We start from the raw sequence: 27,452 nt of genomic DNA, 5'->3' as shown, positions 1-27,452 counted from the left end.
TCTTTGTAAAATCAGCAGCATTACTTAAAATGTTTATTTATGCACCAAGGGCATTAAAGAATACAAATGAAGAGGTGACACTGAATGAAGTCCAAGACTGCAGAAACTACCTTAAACTTACACATAAAGTTGAGGGATACAGAAACACTAAGAGTGATAGGAAGCTTGTTTGGATACATGTGCCAAGGGTGGGAAATTTCATTTTCTGGCTTCCAGACCTAGAACATTCTTCGTGTTTCTGTAAAGAAGCACTGTGAGTTTAATGGGTATATAAGGATCTGGAGGTCTCGGTGAATGAGAGATGTGCAGTGTTAATGTCTTGAATGCAATGCAGGGTTGTAGCATTGAGTCGCGCAGCCACGATTGTAGGCCTGGTTCTAGGTGTTCCGAGGCATAGCCTCAGCCATCAGTTTGTGTGCTGGGCAGCTGCATCTTCAGGGTACGCCAGTTATGTGCTGGGAGAGGGAAGGGATTTCATAAACAGTGGCTCCAAAGTTATCCTCCACAGTTATCGATGACACTTTCGTCAGGATGTCCAGTGTGACGGTGATCTCACGACAGGTTTAAGGATCGGCTGTGGTACGAAGGCCCTCCGCCGTTGACAGATTCATTTGGGGGTCGTGGTTAGCTATCTGGCTGCCATTGTCTGCAAGACACAGTGTGGGAGCAAATTTGAATCCTATTGACACAATTATGCTGTATTAATGTCAACTATTGCTGTGCAAACATGACTGTCTACAGCTATTACCTTGCAAAGCAAGAAGCAGGATATCTGGCCTGTTTGATATCGCCAGATGGAATGTCTGATGCCCATTAACCAGGTCAACACGCAAGGTTACTTTTGTTTATAAGTGTTATGTTTCTTAACCACTGTCTTTTTCCACATAATTGTTTGTATTACAGTGATATCTAAATTGTTACTGACCCTTATATCACCAGCGTTAAATAATACCTCACTGTAATCGCAACAACAGCTTGTTCCCAGAAGTAACTTTCACAAGTTTACACATTTATGGAGCAATCAGCTTAAGTGCCCTAAGGAAAGATAATTCAGTAGGACCATGCCTGGCTTCCGAAAGAACCGGTACTATGCTACCTGCTGCACTTAGAGCAATTATTACGGGATTACGGGGAGCTGAGGTGGAAGCAGAGGGATTACGCGTCCAGCGTGGCCGACGTTTGTAAGATCACAACAAGAGCGTGTTGTGTGACGAGAATTCCAAGAGATCTCAGCCCAGCCAGCTTTTTACTGCATTCATTTATTAATTTCAAGATGATTTTGCATTTGCTGCAGAAATACCACTTTTTATTAATTTTAAACACTGGCTAAATGAATAAATGAAAGTTACTGTAAAGGTCAGTGGGCTCCAAATGTGATTTTTGCCATATATTAAAAATTGGGAGAATTAATCTCAACATATTGTCGTTGGGGATTTTCTGTCCTTAAAAGAGCTCTCGCTTTATAACTGAGACAAGACTAGGTCTCCGATGAATTAGAATGAGGGGAAATGTAACGTTGTAATTTGCAGTGAGAGAAATTACATTTCTCAGAGATAGCAGCTGCAATTAATACTGAACTGAATGTTAGGCTCCAGCATCATCAAATGAAATTAAAAGACCCTTTTAAATTGCAGTCAAAGAACCATCTTTATGAACTGTATCTCTTTTGCATGTGATTTTTGACTCGTAGCTCTCGATTCGGCACAAGTGCTATGTGTAACTATAAGGATTTGAATTTGTGGTATTATTGTCTGAGGTGCACCAAGTAATGTGAAGGCAATCAAGAGTTTAATGCTCAAATGGCAGTCTACGTTTCTATACTGTCACCTAAACAGGTGAGGTGCGCAATTGCATGCTATGCAAATTGCTCCAAATAAAAGTGCCTACTAAACAATTGTCTGATACGTCTAATGCATTCCCGCAGCAAGTAATTGCAGATGCAGACCACTGCAGAGTTCACACTCACCTAATCTTCCCTACTCAGAGCGCGTCATAAAAGATGAATAAGGCACACGCGCTGCTGTTTGGATTTCGTATTGTTTAAGGCTTACGTCAAATAGCAGAAGCTCACAGCAGTGATTGAAGAATGAGCAAGCAGTTCACAGGTCATTAAAGGTACAGAGAACCAACAGCACTGGAGGGAATTAACTTTTCTTCTGTTTAGCCAGGACCCCGGAAAGTGTTGCAGGAAAAGCCATCTCCTGTGACTAATTCTGATGTCACGCCAGAAAAGGGCTGTGTCTCCACACGTTAGACCTTTTAATTTTATCAGCACGGCAATCTTTAACGGTGATGTTATCTTATAGTGTGCCAATCAAAACATGGCCGAAAGACATTTCGGCAAGGGCTGCTTGAATAATTTGAGAGAAGTTAGTAAACAAATCACAGTCCATGTAACTGGAAAAACAATGAATGAATGTATGATTGAACAAACAAATTAATAACTAGTTAATAGTGTGAGATTGGGAACAATGAAAAAAACCGTTGAGGACTCAACTTACCAAAGCCGATCTTCCTATATATATGGTGTCCATCTTCCCCGTGTGTAGATATGTCAGCGCCGGGGACACGCCATGCTGAGGCTGACCCAGAGGATCATGTGCTGCCACAGAGGAATAAACAAATAAAATCAAAAAACACTGTGTGAAGCTCATAGCTTGTCTGTGTTGTGGTTGCTGTTTTGAGAGCAGATTCACTGAGTTCCAAAAGAGTCTTCTGCTTCACCACCCAGGAAGCCTAGCCTGTGTCATTCAGACGGCAAACGCCGCGAAGACATGCAGCCAAAGGAAGCTGCCGGGTGCCATCTTTTTGTGTGCAAAATACGAATCTGTCCTATGCCACTTTGTTTTTCCTTGTGAAATTCTATTCCAAGTGCCTTTCCCGACTTAAATTCATTTAACGTTGTCACATTACGAAGATATGTTTTACTGTGAGCACGCTTCTGAACAACTGTCAAAAGCTTATGATGCCAAGGACTGAATAAAGGTTTACCGGAGTTTACAAGTGAGAAGAAAATAGGAGTCTCCTCGGTGATTCTGCCAGTCGAATCACTGTGTCTGGCAGAAGACTAGGCCTGATTACAATCTGGGCCATGTTATTTATACCAGGAAGACACAGTGGTGGGAAAAAAAAACCTGATATCATTCAGCCATAGGGCGGAGGGTTTAAATTGGCCAGGGTATGTCTCCACTAACAATAAAATACTGGGAGATCCGGAGCTCCTGCAATCAGTGCAGAGCTCTCCTGCACTGTGTCTGCTGGGAAGTGAGCAGAATTAGAAAAGCATGTGTCAGCTGCTGTCTTTGCTGTGACAGGAGGGAAGTTGTGGACAGACAGGTCTGACACAGAATTAGACTAAAACTGTGAACGGAAAAAGAACATAATAACAATGGAAATGGAGGTATTGTGCAAAGACTGCAGCAATATTGGAGAAAACGCATTTAATTTGATGTATATGTCAAGCTCAAGAAAATTAAGATCAAACGTCAGCATCAGAGGATAATTAGGGAAATGCTTTTCAGGAATCATGAAATGTCTATCAGAATTTCACAAAGCTATTATCCTTCAGACACAATCACTTAAACAATAATGATGGTATAGATTAAAAACTTCAGCGACTCATTTCTCTTGACATATTTGTTAGGGAGCACTCCTTCGGTGTGGCTTAATTAACCATTCTCACAAGGCTCTGGCATGGGTTCAGAAAGACTGTGCCAGGAAAAATATACCTCAGCATGACAAGTCAAATTACAAACAGAGCGTATCACTGTGCTTGCATTTAAAAAAAAAAACATTTAGGAGCTTGTGGTTTTTATGTGGCAAAATTACTAGTCACAGCAAGTAGCATCTGATTCAGCCCAAATAGAATTAGACCATATTTGACATAGATGAGATCACAAATGAATGGAGTGTGTCTGTGAAGTATAAATTCGGGGGGGGGGGGGGGGGGGGAAGGGGGACGACGACAAAAAGTGGGCATCAAGAAGCAGATGAAAAGGTCTAGGGATCGATAGAGCCATCAACAAAAGGGCAGTTTTAAAAAATGATTGTTTATTGTACTGCATGTTGAATATCTCTACCTTTATGTGTTCTGTGTTATGGGTGTCGCAGATATTCTGAAAATGAATGAATTCTGAATAAGAGGTTTGGGGTTGAAGTTATATCAATACTTTGGGGTACTTGGCGACTACATGAAACTCAGGAGCAGGAATTAAACATTTACACAAGTGTTACAAGGGGGTGAGGTGTTCATCCATGTAAGAAAATCAGAGTGTAACTCAAGTTTAGGTTTAATATGGATTTTATTGGTCCCAGGGGGGGAATTCTGGAAATTCTTTATTTTATGATGCTGGAGTCCAATATTATCAAAATATGCTGGACAAAGAATGTTGATAAATCCAGCAGTAGCGTGTGACGTCAAGCAAGATGTCAGCCATCAGAGAAAAGGACACGTGAAGACCTTCCTATCGTCTTACTCAGAGTCCACTGTCTTTCTTTCGTCACATTTGATTGCCCATTTGATGTGCGACATTGGGCAACAGCATATAACTATATGCAAATACCATCTAGTGGCTGAGAAGTTTTTTTTTTTCAGATCACTTTTTAATTCTCTTCCTCAAGGAGTTTTACTGCACAATGTCAGGAATAATGTAAAGAATAAGGATGACCTTCTGTAGTATAAAGAACAGAAATTGTGTCGATCGTGACAGAGTGTCCCATCAAAACATATGACGGATTATAAATGTTTCTTTTGAAAAGCGGAAGAATCCTTTAATAACTGAATGAGATTGCTGAAAATGCACTTGAGTACAATGAATAAAATGATTTATGTAAGGCTTTGGGCTATGGAGTCCTTTGTTGTCTTTGAAGCTGTATTTTGGAAACATTAATACCAAAAAGCTCAGTAAAATAGGTAGTAAGAGATGGGGCCGGACAGTGAGGAGCGTCGATCCTTAGTGAGCAGCCGCTGACAGTCAGGGGAGATGCTAAAACAGTGTCTGACTCCTGTTTTCTTAGTAAAAGCTACATTTAAGCATGAGGATATTCCTAACTCTCCTCCCCCATTAGTCAATAAAATCCCACATTTTTGGCCCCTAGCTGGTCTTGGGAAGTAATTGAATTAATACACATGATAGTGATGAAATATACCATTATTCATATATAGTTCAAAGCAAAACAAATGCAGAGGGGTTGTAAGAACATAATGCATTACGAAAGATGGAATCTAGAGTAAATCAGGCTTTGCACGATGCAGAACGTGATAAAACACTGACAGCAGCCGTTCCACTCTTACTGTCACCACAGCACATCTGATATAACCACTGCGCCCAGTAAAAAACAAACAAGATAATCAAAGGGAACATCTGGACGAAAAGCTAAAAACAAAATGCAATAATATATAAACAAATAAAGTGGAAGTATTAGGGAAGAATGGAATGCTGGGAAACTGCAGGGTAACGACACTAACCGACAAATAAGCATGTTATTTTTACTTATTTATGCAGGGAGATGCTGTACACAACTAGAGCATGATATTACAGTGTTTAGTGTTGCAAAAAGATGCCTAATATCACAGCGACAGGCTTCAGTAATGATAGATGAACGGCAGTGTTTCAGTAAGCTGGGCTGTCGAGGCAAGGTGACTTACATAACACACCCAAGTAGAAGCAGCTGGTGCAGTGCTGTGCATGTAAACTCAGATTAGCCTCTAGAAATTGCTAATTACCAGTATAACCAATCTGAAGCAGTGCAAGCAGGTAGTGGAAGACCTTTGATGAAATGTCAAGGGTGTCCCCGGTGAGATAGCCAAAGAGGACCTTAGTATGGAAGGAGAAGCGACCTTTGGGGCTGTGTACCTTCCACTTGGCTATTCGCTTGTCCAGTATCAAGGTCGGATTTAATCATGGTAGTGATGAGGTCATAATAAAGAAAAAAAAGAGTAATATTGATGCCAAAGTCTCCACACACCTCGCAGACCTTTGCCATGGACGCCAACAAATCCTTCCCTGATCTCCTTGTATCGGCTAAAACGTCTCGCATCTTTCCCGGCATCGGCTAATGAAAATAAACGGGCACGGAGGCGAGGCGTTCCCACCCCGTACCCAAGGTTCTAGACATGATGATATGCGCGTGGCTCGGGGTGAAGGTCACATTTCATTTGTATATGAGGTGAACTGGCAGCCCGGTGCGTGAGCATAATGAATGCTACCACAGCGCCATTTCCCCACTCTTCTCCTCCTTGTCCTTATTATCTTATTCCAGCAAGTTTCCCGGCAGAGTACAGTAAGTGCCAAGGAGTGTTGTTTGTCTGATAGTAATTTAGGGCAGCTTCCCTGCAGCTTGGGAGCCATTCTGGATTGTCGTTCTGTCAGACCACTACTGGAGACACTGTTAGATATGTCATCTGACAAGATTAAAGAACCTCTCAGGCTTAGATTGTGTCAGTATATTTTTTACAGTCCAGGACTGTCTTTCAAAACAATATCTTGTTGCTAAGGCCTCATTTATTAGGTTCATACTGGTAAGTCACACAGCTAGACTGAGGGGTAATAGCTTACCATGAATTTCATTACCTTTGTTTGAGCTGCAATGCATCCAGCAGTATGTTTTTGTGTGTGCGTATGTACGTATATCATTTTTTTTGTTTTTTTTGGGGGGGGATGTGGGGTCGTATTTAAATTCATATGTTTTAAGATCCACTGGGAATTATAAACGGCAGGCTGAATAACCACAGTGAGTGATTTGGGATCTGCCGTGTTATCACCATCAGCTACCGCATTTGAATTAGCCTTAGTGTCAGACGCTCCGTCTCCTGAGAGAGGGATTTAGGAACGAAGGCGGGTGACTCTTCATCGGCACGCCTGACGAATGATCCGCCGAACCCGGGCTCCCTCTCATCCGACACCCTGCTGCGATCGACGGAGAGGGCGGGGCATCCGCTTGGAAGTTAGTGTGCCTCGGAATTATTCCCGCACTCGCAGTCATCTCAGATCTGTACACCTGTCAAAGCGGACGGGGCGACACAAGGGAGGGCTATTAAAAGAAATACCTTGAGGTTATGTGGAGGAAGAAAATAGACGCGACAAAGACCTCTTCCTGAAGCTCATCAATTAAATCCAGGGTCATCTAATTAATTAAAGACATTTAAATGCATTTTTATTTGTTAATTGTTTCAGTGTATTATGAAAGGGCCCATATTGTTATTTTTAAGTTCACACGTTATTTAATTACTGGAATGACTGTATCCTGGAAGTATATGTTGTAGTTTCTGATTACAGTTGATGGGTTCTTATAGCTATTCTAGTCAAATGTCATAGTTGCTGTAAAAGTAATTATTCCATTTTATCATTTTGGATAGACATAACGAAAAGTGACCAAACTCCACATTATTTACTTTTTTTGTTTGTTTCCATAACACCTTACTAACGAAAAAAAAAGATACATAACACAAAATAGATAGGAGAGAATGTCTACAAGCTTGTGTAATTATATTTTTTCATGGGATCTTTCTACCAGTCTTTTTCCACATGTATTAACTGAAATAATTAAACCCCTGAAAGTGTCAGAATCACCTCTCACAAGTAATTAAATAGAGGCACTTATAAAAGTCAGTGGGAAAGATTAACAGCGTGGACTCCTATTGTGCAGACTAATGCCCTCCCCCCCGACTCTATGTCGCTTCATCTATTATCGGCCCCGCCCTCAGATCATCTCGGAGGGGATGAACCGCCGGGCCGGCTGGCCAGTGACACTCTGTTCTGATGCCGCGTCGACCCATTACGGTGGCAGGGAACTGCAATGCGATGGCATTCGGGTCGGTCCCCCCTCCCCTCGGCCTCATTTAGAAACCGGAGCCCAAACCCTAGACTTTGATTAAAGAGCCAAATTCCACGCTGGCAGGTCTAGCGATGAACAAATGCTCCTTTCTGGTCACGTCAGCTGCAGAATTTCTCAACTGAAAGAAAAAAAAAATGCATTACAAGCATCCATTTGCAGCAGTTCCATTATAACAAAGAACTAAGAATTAAACTGCTTGCAATTTTGCCAACAGCCCTAAATCTCCTGCATTGTTACTGATGTGTTTTTTTTTTGTTCTTTTTTTGGTGTTTTTCAACAAGAGTTTAGTAAAGTATTTGGTACATGTGCAAAGGTAATATTGAATCAGAGGCCATGTTTTGACAGCCGAGGCCTAAAGAAAATCAAGTTGGGAGTCGGACGCTATCTGCCCAGTCATTGTGGTGTTATTAAACATGTACACAGTGTGGTCAATGAGAGACGCTCCTCAGCACAGTGTCAACATCTTGTTTAATCATGGAGATGAGAAGCGAATGGCTTCACTAACGACATCCACAGGGCCTTCATAGGTGCGCTGAATGAAATGAGGCAATTCAAATTCATGGCATGGAGAGCGTATAAGATAAAGTGGCAGCTGTATGGTTCATTAAAAAGTAAAGGCGACAGCAAACACTTAAAAACTGCTAAATGCATATCATGGAGCATTATTTAAACAACAGTTTTTTTCCATTAAAAATAAAGGCAATCTGCAGCTCACATTGAATTTGTTTCTGTGAGAAGCTTTTACATATATATATATATATATTTATTTCATTGCCAGTTCTGGTTACCCACTGCTGCTTGCAGATGAATTGTATGTTCAAATTGTTTCGCACTGTTCCAGTTTCCTCCACCTTTTCCTTCGTGTGTCAGAAGTGCAGCGTTCAGATAATGACATTCAGTGCCAGACGGTAAATTGTTTTCAAAGTCTTGTTTCCAGAGGAAAAAAAAAAACACGCTTGCTGACAGAAATAAATTTGACTCAGAGAGGTAGCTTCCCACGAGAGTTTAATTCATTGTTTAATGTAACGTCTTCTAAACATTTTGTCTATTACCACTATGTGGGCGGCTTGAGAGCTAAAATATACAAACGCTGTTTCCACGAAAGCAGGAGTGACGTCAGGAGGAAAGGCTGTTTATGTCCCAAGAACGCTGTATAAAGATCAGGTGCACCTTCAATGAATTTCAGAACCTGTAGTGTCCTTCTGATCTTTATAAACAAAGCTCACGCTCAGAAACTGACGGAATTCTATAACACCCCTCTTTGAGAAGTAAGATGATTAAAGAAGAAAGCTCCAGAAGCGATTTAGGATGAACCCTGTCACCTGACCACTTCACAGACGTGTGCTAGAAGACACGGCCACCGCAGGAAACCAAGGCCCGTCTACTAACCTTCCAAGCAGTAAGTAGCACGTGTCTATCTTCAGTCTTTGCCGATGTGACAGGGAAAGGGGGCTCTTACACAGACAAAGATAAAAGGGTGGCACATATGTCGCGAGTTAAGCCTGTGGTGCTGTGACTGTAGATCCATTGGGTTATTTTGAGGCGGCGGCTGTCTGTCACAGTTGTTGTTTCAGTCGTCAGGCTCCCGGCCCCTTCTCACTCCTCTCTTCTCTCCCACAGGTCCTGGTGAGTAGCAGCTCCGTTCCGTCTCCTCTTCCCGGTAACTACATTCACATAGGACGCCGTTGTTTGTTGGTCCGTTTGTTTTCCGCGCTTTCAGATTTTCCTTCCGTCCTTTGTAGTGACCTGCCACAGAGTGGCACACACACGTCTTTGATTTGCCAAGTTTGTGCCGTCTGCTATTTTGTTATGTTTCTTCCCCCCACTGCTTTCCATCCATCAGTACATCTTCCAGGCACTTTTTCTGATGAGGAACATGGTGGGTATTGAACATTATCTGCCGGATGTTTCTCTGTGCTGTTCCTCTATCAAATGCTATTAGTAATATCCTCCAGCCATCTTCTATTCACTTATCCTGGTTCACGGCATTGAAGTATTATCAGTATTAGTTAATTATTATGTTGCTTTAATCATGTATGTTACCGGTATTACAGGACAGCCAAGAATGCCTTGTATTTAGCAAACAAATTATAGCTACAGGTACGCTAGTGGATAAGTAGGAATTAATGCCGATGTCATTGGCTTCCGTATATGTTGTTGCACTTGTATACAAAAGGACTGTCATTGACACCGAGAGAGACGTGGCTGGAATAAGAAATAGCTTGACCATATTTAGAAGGTCTTAAAATAGACTAGAGCCCAGGAACAGGTGCGATGAGCCCGCGTGCTGGAAGCTGTTTGGAGGGGCTGGAGAGCGGGCTAATTTTATCCTGATAAGCAGGCGCAATCATCAGGCAGAGGGATAAACAAGCCCTGGAGGATCTCAGGCGCTCCAGCTCGACATCCTCCAAAATGGTGGACGCGGCCGCACATGAGGGCGCGAATCCCCACACGCGGAGCCAGGGACGTTGGGCGGGGGTGGAGGCTGGGTGGGGGGGAGGAGGTGGAGGCTGGGGGGGGCAGGGGTCTTTCGTTTTGGCAGATCGCTGGGTACCGTGTAAGATGTCCTTCTCATGTCTGGTTGTGGAGGGGCTGTGGTTTTCGTGCCCCTTTGAAGCTGGGAGACCTTGGGCGTAGAGAAGAAACAAAGCGGGGAGGAATCAGGTGTTTGTGTGTCCGTGTGTGTGGGAGAGAGATCGGGAGAGAGAGACAGGGCAGCTGAGATGAGAAATCTGCTTTGGAAATCTAGTTTGAAAGAATTTATGATATAATGAATCTATTCTATTTATTACCTGGAGTCTTTAATCACCAGAGTGAGTCAGGGGTCGTCTGCTTTACAATAAATATTGACTCCCACCTTGTTTCATAAAATAAATATCTGAGTCTCCAGTTTACTGGTTTCTTTAAAAGGAATTTCACATTTCATTGATTTCCTCTATCAGACCTGGGTTATGATGTTTCCTACTTATTTCCTCCTTAAATGAACAGGGGGTGTCCTTCTCATTTCCCATTAAGCCCAAACAAACATGCAGTGATTCCTACAACTTGATTTATCTCTGCAGATTGCCAATAGCTTGTCAGTCTGTTTCACAGATGTAATGGTGATACACTAATTTTACAGGACCATATATTTCACTAAAGTGGGTTGACTGCCATGTCGCGTCAGGCAACAGTATGTTGCACATCTATCTTGCTATATACTGTGTGTGTGTGTGTGTGTATATATATATACATATATATATATATATATGTGTGTGTGTGTTTGTGTTCACCCACACACACACATACATATATTTACAAGCACACACAGACACACACACACACACACACACACATATATAGATCACTGAAGGAATTCTGCTTTCCCACCTGGTTCAGAGGTGAAACAGAGGAGCCCGTTCTGGAGAGATCTTTAACCATAGCGGTAATCTGTGCTGTGTACCTTATATCTCCGGTGCTGCACAGAGGTCATGCTTTTCGTGGTTAGCCTTTTTGTCGTACCCTTGAGATTGGTATTTAACACAAAGTATAAAAACAAGTATGAAGTACAGAAAATAAAGTAGGTAACATGATTAACAATGTGTTCCTTAAGTAGATTTATAAAAATGTATCTGCTAAGCTGCTTAATTAATTAACAGCATATTGGAATGCATAAATTAATTCAAATGTGATGTGAATAACAGGCTTATCCAGCATAATGGAGAACAACACGCAGTCATCGGAAGTCCCTGCCGACTCAGGCCCCCAAATCCACGTCAACGGCACGGACGGGCCGCCCACGGACCCCATGGAAGAATTCAGCCGGCAGCTTGAGAGCATCATCAGCACCTACAGGCCGGTCGCCGGCACCCGGGAGCCGCTGCAGGCGGAGAGGGCCGAAGAGGAACCCGGCTGCAGGAAGGACGGGGAGGCGGCTTCCGCTCAGGACGCCGGAGATGACAAGCAGGCGACGTCAGAGGAGAATGTGCTGAAAGAGTCAGGTAGGTGATCCAGCGTCTTAGACAGGACACCGGAAGAAAGCACCTGTCTGGCAAATCTATGTGAGTGATTTGTAACTTTCATTCAAGATAACTATTTGAGTAATAATGGAGAATAAAACAGAGGATTTCACTAAGTATAAGGGATTGGAAAATGGATGGATGGATGGATGGATGGAAAACAGGATTTCACTAAGTATAAGGGGTTGGAAAATGGATGGATGGATGGATGGAAAACAGAGGATTTCATTAAGTATAAGGGGTTGGAAAATGGATGGATGGATGAATGGATGGATTTCACTAAGTATAAGAGGTTGGAAAAAATGGATGTATGGATGGATTGATTGATGGATGTATGGAGCCCAGCAATGGTGAAAGAGAGAGTTTGATATTGGGAATACAGCTTAATATTTTAAATGCAAAGGTATATTTTTTGGGGGGGGGATGAAGGCAGATTAAATATTCCTACAGCCCTGGAGCTGGGTCCTCTAATGGACTAATGCAGGGTAAGTACTCAGCTGAGGGTGATTACAGCAAGTTCTGTCATTTGGTGTTTGAGTTCAGGGCTTTAATCACTCCCCTACCTGATCCCCATTTACCACTTGTTAGTAAACACATTCCTGTCAGAATATGTTACCTTTTCAGTCCTCGGTCACCCAGGCATCAGATAACTGGCTCTTTGATAGCGTGTTTGTCATTGAGATGGTGACCATGCATCCATTTTTCCATATCTGCATTCCGACTAGGCGGAGATGTGTTTATTCCAGTCTACTCAGCTGTAACTAATCTGTTGTTGCAGGGTGAGGGGGGGGGGGTCTGTATATGAAGAAAGCCTAGGGGATCTTGGAGCTCAAGTTACAATTCAAAGCTAATCAATCGACAGGACATTTGTCAAAATTGCCCATGGGCTCTGGGTGCAAGCTGTACTCATATTACATTTCATGATAATGATGTGAGGAAGCAGGCATTTTGCTTTTGTCCATTGTAAGTAGATACGTGAGTAATTGCCCCAATGTTTGTGCATAATGTTACCTTTCTATGCCTTTTGATTTTGCATAATACAATTTCGATGAAGTCAACAGCTGTGATTTATTATGGCACGTTAACGTATGAGCAATGGCATTAATTATACAACATTTTTAAAAATTCAGCAGAATATCTAGTCTATTAATCATCAATGCAAACAAATATCACTCAGCGCTAATCTTCAAATGGGGAAAAATTAGTTAGTCATCTTGACCTTTTTAAACAGACACCTGTATGAGGGAGCAGCAGTAATCTGATGCAAATTAGAACGTTTCCTTATTTTGAAACTCAGCATACAAATGTGTGATTATCAGCAAGCCTACATACTGTATATACATCTGTTTTCTATTTGTGAAGTGTGTCCTTGAAGTGTAAGATTTTAATCTTTATTAGTCTTTCTTGTGCGCTCTAGTGATCTCTTAAGAAGTCACCTTTATCAAAGCACCATGAAAGGATACCTATTTTAGAATTGTATCGATTCAGCAGCTGTGGAACGCTAAAATTGCAAAAACGGGTGCAGTTTCTTTAGAATTAAAAAATTAACAGCAGGTCAGGACATCAAAGCTGTACCCATATTTGGGACTCAGCTCATTCCAGTCGTATGAACACGTATGATCACCACAAGCATGGCTGGCTCTAAGAACGTCTACATATTGAACACGGAATCCTCTTTGAGCTGAATAATTCTTAAAACATCTCAACACTCGCTGCAGAAAAATCTGTGGATTATGGTTCTGTGTTTTTCCAGTTAGTTTACTTTTCCACATCAGAGTTCCCGGGTCTTAAACCTTCTCCCGCTGAGAATCCTGATTCTGAAGTTGATTTATTTCAAAGCTCGCTTACAGAGCACTCTTCGCTGTTCTTGCTGTATTTCTTTCCCCCCGGTTGAGTGGTAACTCTGCGTGACTCCTCTCCTCCTATGCAGGAAAGGAGGCCACACAGCTAATGCAAAGTTTGAACAAGCTCGCCACTCCGGAGGAGAGATTGCAAGCGCTGTTCGAGAAGTACACGGAGCTGGTGAGTGCAGCTCCACGGGCTCGGCCAGTCGTTCGTTCAACAGATGAGTAACTGGCGGAGTAAGGCGAGCGGGAGAGATGCAAACAGCAACAAAGAAAATGTACAAAGGAGGCACAGAAGAGTTGGGTGAACTTCTTGAAATGGTTCAGCCTGTACCGGAGTGACCTAAATATTTAGAGCTCCAGGCAACACTGGATAGCGGGAAATAAAGAGCATTCGCCGTATGCTGCGGCAGACGAGTTGGGGGTTTGTCTGCTCATGCTCGGAAAAAGATTGGAGGGCAGAGGAAAAACAATTAATCCTCCTGAAAATTCCTAATATTTTTTAAGGACAGAGTGCTCACCGTTCTGATGCTTTTGCTACCTTGCAATTAGATGTAATTAGAAAGTAAAGCTGAGTTTTGATTCCTCGCGCCATGAATCACGAGGAAGGAATGACCGGAACCTCCTCGCCGCAATTGCTCGTTTATCAGCAGGGGGTGGCGCGGGGAGGGGGGGTCAATGGCTGCAGGTGTAAGTTTGTGACCCCGCCCGCAGCTAGGGGAGCACCGGGCACAGCAGAGGCTGCTGAAATCACTGGAAGGGAAGCAGGCCATCACCCAGAAGGAGACGGAGCAGCTGCAGGCTGAGCACAAGCGGGCCATCCTGGCCTGCAGCAAGCTGGAGGAGCTGTGTCGAGGCCTGCAAAGGCACAACAACACCATCAAGGTGGGTCTTCAACAGAGGTGGACATTTCACGTCCTGAAAGTACAAATCCAGACCAAGGCTTTGTTTCGACCAACCAGTTGAGCATAAAGAGTCACAGTCACAGAGTACTCAACTGGTTAGTTGAAACAAAAGGTCTGGATTTGATTTTCTGAGCCTGAACTTTCCACCTCTGGTCTTCCCTATCTCTCACTGGTCCGGCTCTGTCTTACTCCAGACCGTTTGTCCGTCCCACTCCTCTCAGACTCTCACCTACTCTTCCTTACTCTCTGTCTCTTTCACACTGATCTCTCCCCCACTCTATTTTCTCTCTGTCATTTTCCTTCTATCTGTCTCCCTGTCTCCTTTTCTTTATCTATGATTATACCAATCTCTCTCGTGTCTCTCTCCTCCTGTCTCTCTTACTCTCCTATTCAAAGAAATTCAATTCACTGTGATTTACTGGTCTGGTGAGATGAAGAGGTATGTAGAATCACTAAATAATAGTAATAGTAATAGTTACAATACACCTGTCGCAGCTGGTAATATTTTTATTGCTGCTATTCTTTGTCAAATCCTTTTATACATTTAAAACATGCATATGAAATATAGAGGCCTGGGATTATACTGTGAGAGAGTCACTTCAGTTTGTGTGGCTTTAAAGTGCTTCTGATTCGTTCATTAAAAGGCTTACGTAACAGTTTAGACGAGTCCCTATAAAAGATCTTGAGTACCCTCATTTGAAGAAGTAAAGTGTCTGTAAAGCTGTTAGCTTATTCCCCCAAAGGGCCACATTTTACTTGATGAATAAACGCAAAGCATTCTGCTATTTTCAGCACATCGGGTCAAAGCGTATTTGATACAGTATTTAAAAAACACAAAATGTGAAAAGAAAAACGGCCTGTTGCAATACGAACCCAAACACAAAATAGACCCAAAAGAGACAATTTTTTTTTGGGACCTGTTAAATATGTTTCAGTAATTATTTTATAGATTTTTCTTAATATAATATCTGACACACACAAAAAAACAAACTTCTGGAACACATAGGAACACTTACGGTTAAAAACTCATACAGTCACTAAAGAAACTGCTTCAAAAGACACTAAATTCATCCATCTTCCAACCTCTTGTCTAATACGGAATATTGGGCCATTATATTCGGATTCTGCAAATTAAGTCTGTTAATTTAACAGCAGAACTGGTGATCATAATAATCTTAAAGATGACCTGATCAGTGACTACACTGTTGCAATGCCAATTCTGTCTGGTGTTTTTAGAGTGACGTGAATTTACTTCCTGTAAATATTATTTCCTTTCCATTTTCCCTCCGCATGACCTTAGTCACCTTCAGCTGTTCCCCAGTGCAAACACGTGCGATTCACTGTCACGTCACTTTGAGGAAAATCTCGTATTCATCGTCCTTGTAATATGCCTCTGTGACAGCGGGGACAGTTTCACGGGGCTCCAATGCTCTCTGCCCTTTGACCGCAAATTAACGAGAGGAATGAAACCATGAAGAGGCGTGTGACAGGCGAGATTCAGCTTTAACTGATAGCGTTGCTAAACTGTCCCAATAATGTTTGTTTTCCGTTCTTTTCTTTGCCACAGTTTTGGGAAGCGGCAGACAGCTTAGCAGATAATGAACAGACTTGGGTCATGCTTTCCCATCTAATAAAACCTCTCCGTCCAGATGGGTCTCAGTGAGGATTTCAAAGCTATACAAGTGCCTGCTAAACAGGGCGCTTGAATTGGGGCACTTGAGACAACCTGAAGTGAGCTGGAAAATATACACAGCTGCAAAAATTGGCAACTCATAAGATACGTAATTCAATTTGCGTAGAAGGCTCTTCTAAGTAGTTGTGTAACAAACAATGCCAGTATCGGGATCAGCATTACTGGGAGCGCGTTTCGTTGATACGCAGTGTCAGCTCATTCTCATATTCTCACAATAAAGTATGAGCATAAGGCGGTTTGTTCAGTGAGAGGGCTGTTTTTTTTTGTTTCTGAACTCGCATAATGAAAAGCTAATGCACCAACTGCTCCAAAAACCTCAGCAAAAGGTTAAAGACAAACAATCGCTTGTTTCTTCCAGATTCTCTCGCCACTGACTCACCGTATTAAATTACAATTAGTCCAATGGCATTTTCTCCGTCTTGCAGCCGCTAAGCTAATGGTCAGTGGTTGGTCGGTGTTGGCTGAATGACCATAAAAGGAAGTCTTTCCTGGCATGGGCAGGTTTTTGCCGTCGAAAATGAGCACGTAAAAGAAGACGAAATACAGTTTCACAATGAAGTGCTGTAACAAAGGAAGCAGACACTGCGTGGACCAATCTGGCCTTGCTGCCTCCACTAGTCGGTGGGATCTTAGGAATCTTCATGTCATATTTTTAGCTACTGCCGCAATATTTTCCAAATGAGTAATGTTTCCTTTTTTATAACTAGTACATTCAAATTATTTGCTGAGCAGTGGTCTGTACTTTGAATTTTTTATAGGTATAATCATCTTAAATCTGTTCATATGATGCTGCTTATGTTTACAGTGATAGGAGTCTGTGTTACGTTCGGTGGACGGGCGAACGAGGAAGTAGGCGAGAGAGCCGTAACTTCAGAAATATGGGGTTTAATCGGGGCAGACAGGCGACGAACATTAAACAATACAATGACTAGGAAACAGAGGAAGACGCGGACTCATATACACCAGACAGGCTGAACTGAACAAGCAACAGGTGATCACAATCAGGAATTAACACGAGGCAATGAGGGGGGCGTGGCACACACGAGGATCGTACGAGCCGGACGTGACAGTCTGCACCAGTATTAGTTATTAGTTATTTTTATTATGGTATTTATACATACAGACGCTCCTCTACTTACGAACTTTCAACTTACGAACTTTCAGACATATGAACGAAGAGGACTGTAAGTCCAAATTGTATTCACTGGGCTCCCGTTTTCTGTCCACAACATCAATTTGTTTTTTCTGTGCGCCAATTCTGCCTAATACGATATATAATGTGATATAATATAATATTTGTTTGCTTGTTATTTTTTGTGATGATGGTCAATAGTTATACACGCATATTCAGTGATGATTTCAGCATAATATTACCACCAAAAGCTTATTGGATAATTAGGCTCAGAAAGAGGATATGGTTATGGAGATTGGCTATAGGGACTGAAGGTAAACATCCATATATAGGAATTTTATTGAGAAGACAACTAGGAATACATAGCATACTGAATACGCAGTTGGGGGATGGATGGATGGATGGATGGATAGATAGCTGAGTTTGGTTGGCGTATTTAAATTCCTGCCTTAGTTGTTTTCCCCAGTGAGCTGTTGTATGTGGTTGTGTTGGTGAGCGCTGTGTGTCTGTATCTATGCTTTATTTTGTTAATAAACCCCTTGTATTGTCTTGGAACTGCCAGTGGATCATTGCCTTCTTTGTGCATCATGCCTTGAGTCTGTAACAGAACTCAGGTGAAAGGGAAATGTACTCAACTTGGATTTAATGTTTTATGTGCAAGGTTACAACGGTGCTGTGCTTTATGGAATGTAAGCCAGCCTTCTCCAGTGAAGTCCAGGTCTTTTAACAGCAAAATTGCACTCTCTGACTTCAAACAAGCCACCCATCTTGGGAAATGTTAACGCTGGGGATGGGTCTCTCTGTTCTTTATTCGGGCTGAAAGGACAATCTAAAGGTGTTTACTTGAAACCAGTGCTACTTGTGGAGGGCCAGTAACGCATGCAGATTTCCCTACTCTCAAAATCACGACCAAACTCAGTATTCAGAGGGAAGGCTAAATTACTTCAATTAGGGAAATAATTAGTTAAATCGAGTGTTTAAGTGCTTAGATGGAATTAAAACCCACATAAACCACTAGTGTGCCAGGTCCACGATTGCTGACTCCCTCTCTGAACCAATAATTGGAATTCCAATTCCGTTTCGGCTCCCAAAACAAGCCACATGCATTATCTGCAAAAAAAAAAGAAGACATTAAACAAACCAACAAATGAATAAAATAGAAGGCCTCAGATAGGCTATCGCTCAAATCCTGCTTTACGGCGGCCATTAAGACCCTAGTTTTCATGAGGAGCAGCACTGACCCCAACATTTTCCCAGGTGTGGCATAAGCAGCAGAAGAAAATGGCTGAGGCAGCTGTCTTCTCCAGCTATTTACCCTGGAGACATTCCGTATTCCACACTACCGTGGCGCATCCAGCTATTTAACCTATCAGTGCGAACCACGGGAGAAGGCTTGGCGATTCCTGGGTTCAATCTTATCGCCGGGCCAGGGTTAACGTCTCCCATTCCCGGAGTGCAAGACTCTCTCCCTCTTTCTACATGACTGTGGGTTTAATTGATTCACCTGTTCCAGGTGGGGGCTTCCATCCGTGCCATTAGCAAATACAGGCAAACAAACAGATAAGGCCCAGGAGAGACACTCTGACCATGCTTGATTTACTCTCAATTAGCTGAGTTTGAAAACCATCGTATTGGAAACTGGAGCTGAGCAACTGGAGGGGAGTGAATGTGTGTGTTAGCGTGTGTGTGTGTGTGTGAGCGTGTGTGTGTGTGTGTGTGTGTGCGTGCGTGTTCCCCCCAGTGTAATAAAAACCTGTTGTTTTGATGTTGTGGGGACGATTTTTCAGATCCCACAAAAATCTGTCAATCAAATCAAAAAAACCACAAATGCCAAAAGGCTCATATTTTGATTGGTTACTTATGGTTAAGGTTATGGCTGGGTAGAGGAAAAGATTTTCATTGTTGGGATTATGGTTTTGCCCATAGAAATGAATGGACGGTCCCCACAAAGATTTGAATACAAACGTGTGTGTGTGTGTGTGTGTGTGTGTGTGTGTGCCTACGCATGTCTGTTTGAATGAATGGGCGAGTTGGGGGATGGGCAAGCAAGGCAGAGTCACGTGACTCATGTCTTTTCTCCATCGTAGGACGAGATGCTCCAGAGGTCCCTTCAGGATGAGCAGAAGCGGCAGGAGATCACGGCGCAATTCCAGAGCACCCTGACGGACATCCAGGGGCAGATCGCGCATCACAGTGACCACAACGCCAAGCTCTGCCAGGAGAACAACAAACTGGCGGAGAAGCTGAAGGAGATCATCACGCAGTATGAGATCAGAGAGGAGGTACCGCATCTCATCGGCCTGCTGCCCCCCACCGCGTCCTTAGTGGGGAGGGTCAGCGATTCCCAGCTGTTCCTGATGGAATTCCATCTCCTTGCATTTTAATCAGCAGTTTCCGTTAAAATGGAGACCAGCTAAAGCATATGGATTCATTCATTAGTTTCTAATTATGACATTCATCAGAATAAACTTGGTCAATTTTTTTTTTTTCTGTAACGCGATCATCAGTAAAGACGTATCAAGTAATATTTAGAAAATTCTTTCATGTCCATGACATCACAGATCTGAAATAAGTGAATCAATGGATATTTCAAGAAACGGGGGATTTTAGGTCTCTGCTGCTGTCACAACAGAAAGCAGACAAGATATCCACTATAATAGATATCCATGGCCTTGTCCTCATGTTCCTAAATTTTATTGGCCTGCCGCCCGTATTTTATACTGCATGTTATATATAGTGACTTGAATGTCTGCCACTGAACTTAGTAAATAAAACAGTACATTCAGAAGGCAGATTTTAGATTAAATAGGGCCTTGTTCAAATATGATTCACCCAGAAGTCATGTGAAGTACTCCCTAACAAGCCCTGTTTTCCCCCGCAGGGTTTATGAAACGTGCGTCCCGTTCTCAAAATGGGTCCTTGGCGTGCGTCACTAGGACGTGCCGTATTTTAATCTTGCCAGGGCGCACTAGGGGAAGTGAGAGTGCCGGTATGACGCACATGAGCCAGGGCTGACTGCGCCATTGGTGGCAACCAAGGCCGAGCACCTAGGTCGCCTGGCTGTGAAGCACATCCTCTTTACCCCTTTGTTGTCGCTGCCTGATAGGGAAGCAGCTGTCTCCACTGCCATCTGCTGGACAGACAGCGCAATTACGGCCAGTGAAACATCTCAATATGAGCTTTATGTATTAACTGGGAATGCATGGTCACTTCTGTTCTGCACTAAATACATACAGCTTTCTAAATGGCACCGGAAACAAAAGGAATACAGGGAGACCCAGGGTGTAGTTGACTACTAGCATATTTTATGGCTGTTTTGGGTATAACTGCAATGAGGAGAACATGCCACACACAGCAGAGAGAAACGTTTTCTGAAAGGGGCAACACTCAAGCTAAAGTGTATCTGTGATCTGTTACCAACACATCTTGTTATATAGCACATCACAGTATAGCAGAAGACATTTTTAAAAATCAAGTCTAAACTGACATCAAAACTCAGAACATTGGAATCCTAGAGACGACAGCTTCTCCTGTGCGAGGCAGCTGGATGAACGACGTGTGTCTCCACAGAGGTCATCCCGACTCGTCTCGGGGACGTGTACCTTGTCCTCCAGGTGCACAGTTAAAGACATCTCCTGCTTCAGACGACGTGATAGACAGACAGAGCCACATGGGACACACTCTCACGTCCTCAGACGCCAGTGATACCCCGAACAGAAGCATCCGCCCTAGAAAGATCCATGTTAATGACCAAGCACAAGCCGGCCACCAATCTAGAGGATATTACTGAAGTCTGTGATGAGGCATTCAGTCCGGATGGCCATGACTTGAGTGGTGTACAACTCAGTGGGTTCTGTTTCACACCCGTGTCTTGAATCCTGGGATTAGCCCAGCAACCATGTCACTATTGCACCCTTGGGCATGACCCCTAACCCCAAATGCTCCAAGGGTGGTGGATCACTGACCTCCACCCCAAAGCTTTTCTCACATCTATGTTAATTTGGACAAAGGAAATCAATGCAACATGACTGTATGGGCTCGACAATAGGATCTCAAAGCCTAGAGGGCATAAGCATCCATCTTCGGTAAATAGTTATCTCTTTCACTGTGACACTGAGTCTGGAGTCTAGCAAAAGGCAGGGGAACACCTTGGACAGGATGTCAGTAATTAACTATTAGAATATTAATTAGTTATATATCCCTTTAATGCACCTCAATGAAATATTTAAGGGCCATGTTTGAAATAAGTTGTGTGTTAGTTTGCTGTTCAAGGCTGTCAAATGGTGACCATCCCAGGGAAGTCAGTCGAGTCACATTTATTCACATACGTTTTGTAATTTAGCAGACGCGTTTGTCTAAAGCAGGGGTGGCCAATCTTATCCGCAAAGGGCCGGTGTGTATGCGGGTTTTCGCTGCAACTCCCTAATTAGATTACTAATTAGAGGACTGATTGGCTGGAGTCCTCACACCTGAGTTTGAACAGCAGACCTACAGGTTATCCCAAAAACCTGCATACACACCGGCCCTTTGCGGGTAAGATTGGCTATCCCTGGTCTAAAGCAATGCGCAAGCGAGGCAGACTGTACATTATAAGCATACAGCCGTCACGGAATCAACGAGGCATAAGTGCAGCTAGACTGAGCTTACAATGAATGACCAGTAACAAGCAGAAGTAGGATTGGAACAAGAGATGTACGAAGACAAAGTGCAAACACGAGATCAGCTAACAGAGTGCTGTAGGCTAGCAGAGGTGCTCGCAAGACAGGTGGATCTTGAGGTGTTTGTTGAAGGTTGAGAGGCTGAATCCACAGTGCCCCATTTACCTCAAAAGAATTTGTAACCACGATTTAAGCATCCTGCAGTATTATAGCATGATTGACATTCAACATCAGGTTGAATGACTCAGTTGTAATGTGTCACCTTGTCTTTTGCGGAATAGCCCTCCATTTTCAAGGAGAGCTCTGGCAGGAAGCAAGTTTGGTGCGAGACAGGACTCCATTTGCCACCAGGTGGAGGTGCAAAAAAATGCAGCTTCTCCAGGGCAGATTGCAAAAGTCTGGCTTTTATTGCAGCGAATGACCCGTGATTTCAGTTTTCATAGATTCACAAAAGCGGCGCCAAAGCCGTGAGGAACTGAGGCCGTTTTCTGCAGACGGTTTTCATTGATATTCATACGATACACATTTTTCACCCAATTTCTGTTCTTTGTTATCTTTTAAGCAGATGGCACCATATATTTGCCCAAATTGGTGTTTACAAAACCCGTTATTTTTTACTGATAAATCATATAAGATGATGAGAGCACTCTTGTGTTATCTTAGTGTGGCATTTATGCTCGGATGGAATAAGAGGGGATCAGTAATTCAGACGGGACTGTTTAGAGATGACAGACAGTTGTATTTTCAGGTCTAAATTTTCATGGGGTCTCTCACATGCCCCCCCCCTCTCCCACCCCATCTGCAGAGCTTGGAGAAGATCTTCAAGCACCGCGACTTACAGCAGAAGCTGGCAGATGCCAAGCTGGAGCAGGCGGACGTTCTGCTGAAGGAGGCCGAGGAGAAGCACAACAGAGAGAAGGAATATGTGAGTCGCCATGTTCCTCTGTTCTGCTCCGGGTTCTGCTCCGGGTTCTGCTCCGGGCTTTGGTGGAAATGACATGATGCAGCCCATGTAAACCTGAGTACATCTACCCTAGTAGTTTCCAACAATTATTAGTTTTCTGTGGCTCGATGCAGTATCCAGATATTAATATGATATGATGCGATGACAATATGATACGAGGTATATTGTGTATTAGATTGATAGGTCCCACATATCATGCTGCTTAAATGTACATTTCTAGTAATGCTCCTTTGTGCTATAATTTTTTGTTGTTGATTATAAGTGGGCTTGATAAATTTAACAAATCTATTGAATAAGAGCAGCATTTTATAGATCTGATCCAGACTGAACCAAATTAATATGCTCATGGAATTTTTATTTACACAAAAATATTCTGATGGCAGAACGAAAAATGATTGGTTCAGAGAGATAACCAACCAGATTGTAGAAGAGGTGGGTCCAAGCAACTAGAGGAGCTAGTACTAACCAATAAGATGTCTTGATCCCGCCGTCTCTAGTTGCTTAGACCCATCTCCTCTGCAATCTGATTGGTCATGGCTCCGAACCAATCATTTTTCCTTCTGCCCTCAGAACATTTTTATGTAAGTGAAATTCACATGAGGGATTAACATGCTGGTGATGCCACTGGGGGGGCGGGGGGGGGCTAGGGGGTGGGGGGGCTAGAGGGTGGGGGGTGCATCCAAGGGAGCGGCTTTTAACCGTGCATTGTTTCCATTGGTAGTTGCTTAAAGAGGCAATTGACAAAACAAAGCAATGCTACACAATGAAGGAGCGGGAGTTGCAGTTGAAGAAGCAGGTAAATTCGAGCCCCGTCACCCCCGTGTTCTGTTGTCTAACCGCAGTTACTGACACAAGCCGCTGAGTGGAAGCTGCAGGCTCGTCTCTTGAAAGAGCAGGAGACGGTGATGCGGGCCCAGGTGAATATCCGGTGGGTGGGAGGGGGGGAGATGAGCAATGGGAGACTCACACCGTCAAACAGCCGCCCTACCAGAGCGCACCAAATCACGCGGGGAGGGGGGTGATTCCCACTGTTCTTTCTGCATTCCTCACAGTCACAGATAAAGAAAATACACCTCTACTACACAGAGCAAAACCGTTTATGTTGCTTTACTTGTTGTATCTCACTCTCAAACTAATAAATACATGGTTATTTGCATGGTCCCTGAAAACCACACCTCATTTAACTGCCTTCTTACACCAACACTGGAGTTTGGTTTTGACTGTGTGTTCTGTGAACTAACAAAGGAATACTTGACACACATGTATCAACCTAAACAGTAGTTCCAAAGTAGCTGTATCATATAAAAATGTTTTTTTTTTAAGACAATAAAGAAATGTGTAGATTGGTTTAGTTTGGAAAACTTTCTGAACTGAAATCGGTAAACCTCATTTTTTTCATTTTACTCAATGTTAAAACTCATAAATGGTTATAAAATGTAACCATGGTAGATTTCTAATTGTATGAGGATAGATTAATCTGTGCTGTACACACAAGTTACTGATGGTGGTTTAGAATATATAGTATTAAAACAATTAAAGTGTAATGAAACTGTCAGCTGAAGCCTTGGTTTTACCAGGAATCATCAGCTGATTGAAATGTCATGGCAATAAGGAAGGTAAAAGCTGTTAATACTAAATTCAGTCTCCACTAAATTCATAGCAAATCTGCCCCAAGCATGTTAATCTACCTGATACACCTGAATGCAACCTCCATCTGTTCATCTATCCATCCATCTTCAGACCACATATCTTTAGGGAACATTCTAGAAGAGCTCATAGGGCTTCTACACACACCCACAGACACACACATACTCGGTGGCAATTTTGACACACCAATTAGCCTAACTGCATGATTTTGAGAAGAAAGTCATGTGATGTTGGGAGGACATGCAAGCTCCACATAGACATCGCAGAGTTGAATTTCAACCCCCAAACCTTAGAGGTGAGAGGCCACCGTACTCCCCCTGAATGCAACAGTATCATTAAATTCTAAATGTATTATTTAATCCATAAAATGAAGAAGGTTAATCAATACAGGCAGTGATGATCACTGACAGTCAAAGAAGAATACTCAAGGTTATATTACTTGAATGTGACTAGTGTGAATGTGTTTGCTGTTTCTTGAGGAAATCTTAACAGTCTTTATGGACTGAAAAGTGTTATTGCTTTACTGTAAATGCATAAATATGCAGGCGATTTGTGTCAGTAGTTATAAAAAAGGTTGACATTTGCAGTGCATGGTATAAGACAGATTTATATAATTTATATGCCTAAGGACATGTCAGTTTTTTTTGTTGTTATTTTTAACTCTACGCCCTTGAAGGCCATTATATCCTCTCTTCTGTCAACAGCTTATTCTGTACTCTGAGAAGTTTGAGGAGTTCCAGAACACACTGGCCAAGAGCAATGACGTATTTGCCAACTTCAAGCAGGAGATGGACAAGGTCAGTGGTGTCCTATCGCTGATGTTGTTCGCCGCACCTTGTTGTCAGGTAGCTCCGTCTCGCTTTACAGAACGGGTTCGAATAAGCCTTCGAGTCGCCCAGCGGCCACTCCTGACTTCAACCACGCATACGGCTCCAATGGATTGCAACATGACTGGACACTAAACATAGCAAGGAACATCCACCACTGACTGCATTTTCGTATCTTTGTGTTTGTAGATGTCGACGAAGATGAAAAAGCTGGAGAATGACTGTGACTCCTGGAAGACGCGTTTTGAGAACTGCAACAAAGCGCTGAAGGACATGATTGAAGATGTATGATTATTCTGTTCGCTTTCTCTTTTCCCTCCTATCAAAATACTAATGACCTCAGGCATACCTGTGTATGGAAGAGAAGAAACTGTCTTAGTCAAAGCTTTGCTTCTGTCAGTACCCATTACTTATAAGTCATCTAGAAGATACGTTTTTCCAAAGTAGTTTTTTTATGGTTTAATATTTCCCTAAATATGTAAAGCTCTTGCTTTCAAATCATGTGGTGATATATATCTTGGAAAATATACTGAAACATGCTATATATTACTTATGTGACATGCATGCATTTTTTTAGTCTGATATTTTATGAAACGTCAACAGGTAAACAGGACCGCAACCCAAACGTTGCATTATTGTGTCAGTCACTCCTGCAAATGTCTTTTGTTTCAGAAGGTGCCGTTGAAATTGAATCATGTTAGCGTGAGTTGTGTTTATTTTCTGCCCCGCAGAGATCAGTGAAGAATAAGGAGTTTGAAATGTTCACCCTGAAGATTGAGAAGCTGGAGAAACTCTGCCGGGTCCTGCAGGAAGAGAGGAAGGGTCTATACCAGAAGATCAAAGAGGTCTCCCAAGATATGAAAGGGGGGGTGGCAGAGATGACAGCAGAGGAGGGCGTCCTGGAGAAACCCAACCCTGCGGAGATCGTGGCTACAGCCCCGGCTCCAGGACAAGCCCCGGAGCCGTCCTTAGACTCAGCCCCAGTGGAAGCGCCGGTGGAAGCCCAGGCCTCCACATCAGTCCCAAAGGAGATCCTTCTCCCCATGGACTTGTCCCGTCTGAATGCCGAGCAGAGGCGCCTGGAGGAGTTTGTCGCCTGCCTTCTGAAACCCAGCAAGGCTGTTGAGTCAGTCCATGACACAGAGGGTGAAGAGGAGAGCCGCGTCCCCGTGGACACTCAGGGGGGCTCGGAGGGGGGGCCACAGGCAGATCCTGTCACACTGGCCAGTCCAGCTCCTCCAGAGACCACCCATACAAACGCCATGGAAGAGAAGATCCCAGAAAACGTGGAAACCAACAAGTGAGCTGGGAACTGAAGTCAACAGGTGCTGAAATTCCAGTCCATGGCAAATTCTTTAATCATCCTGGTTGTCTAGGAGGGAAATATTTTACTATGCATTTAATTTTTTGCTAGCAGATACTGTTGGGTTTCTGTGCATGATCTACAGTAGAATATTGCTATAAGTTGTATTACATGTGCCTTGTTTTTATTATACTCAGATATGCAAGGGCTGCAGGTCAGTTGTAATGGCTAAAGACCTCTCTGATACCAAATAATATGCCGAAGTAGAACTTTGCATTTCTGTACCCAGGCTATTTGTCAGATGGATTTGTACATGCCAGAACATTCTTTCTTGTGAAAACACCGGTGGTGTATTTATCCAATAAAATTCAGACATATGCAGTACCGAACACACATCTCCCTGGTGTTTAAATTGTTCTTTATTCCGGCATCCCAATAAACTGCCAAGGTGAAATAAATTACAAAAGTACCGTTAGCATCGAGCTCACGTCATTTATTCTATCAGTTACAGAAAGATCAACCTTTGCGGTTGCTCCAGGTTTACCCATTAGCGACAGGATGCAACTTTGAAGAAGGCACTTTGATTTTCCTGTCTAACACTGCTCGGGAAATGTTGCCGCACTAGGGTTTCCATGGTAACGTACA

The 27,452-nt window shown here is 43.0% G+C and overlaps 1 protein-coding gene and 1 long non-coding RNA gene across 4 annotated transcripts; one reads left to right on the top strand and one right to left on the bottom strand.

The window, feature by feature from the left end:
* Window positions 1–7,470: 7,470 nt before the first annotated feature.
* On the bottom strand, window positions 7,471–9,363 carry LOC111836162 (uncharacterized). The gene is made up of 2 exons (XR_002836356.2): window positions 9,226–9,363; window positions 7,471–7,954 (listed from the first exon to the last, which is right to left on the bottom strand). It is a non-coding gene; the product is annotated as an uncharacterized lncRNA (long non-coding RNA).
* On the top strand, window positions 9,332–27,196 carry txlnba (taxilin beta a). Of its 3 annotated transcripts, none has more exons than XM_023797177.2 (10): window positions 9,332–9,462; window positions 11,520–11,816; window positions 13,765–13,856; window positions 14,393–14,563; window positions 19,496–19,690; window positions 22,872–22,991; window positions 23,873–23,947; window positions 25,382–25,474; window positions 25,694–25,789; window positions 26,236–27,196. In XM_023797177.2, exons 2-10 carry the CDS (start codon window positions 11,534–11,536, stop codon window positions 26,806–26,808), a joined length of 1,698 nt encoding a protein of 565 aa, XP_023652945.2. In that variant the 5' UTR covers window positions 9,332–9,462; window positions 11,520–11,533; the 3' UTR covers window positions 26,809–27,196. The 3 variants fall into 3 exon arrangements, with proteins under 3 accessions (XP_023652945.2, XP_023652944.2, XP_023652946.2); XM_023797176.2 differs by lacking the exon at window positions 23,873–23,947 and adding an exon at window positions 23,752–23,826; XM_023797178.2 differs by lacking the exon at window positions 23,873–23,947 and adding an exon at window positions 23,752–23,826 and having other exon boundaries at window positions 9,425–9,496.
* Window positions 27,197–27,452: the final 256 nt, after the last annotated feature.

Source organism: Paramormyrops kingsleyae, chromosome 19, assembly GCF_048594095.1.
Source record: "Paramormyrops kingsleyae isolate MSU_618 chromosome 19, PKINGS_0.4, whole genome shotgun sequence".
Classification (NCBI taxonomy): Eukaryota; Metazoa; Chordata; class Actinopteri; order Osteoglossiformes; family Mormyridae; genus Paramormyrops; species Paramormyrops kingsleyae.
This window is presented reverse-complemented; position numbering and strand designations above follow the sequence as displayed.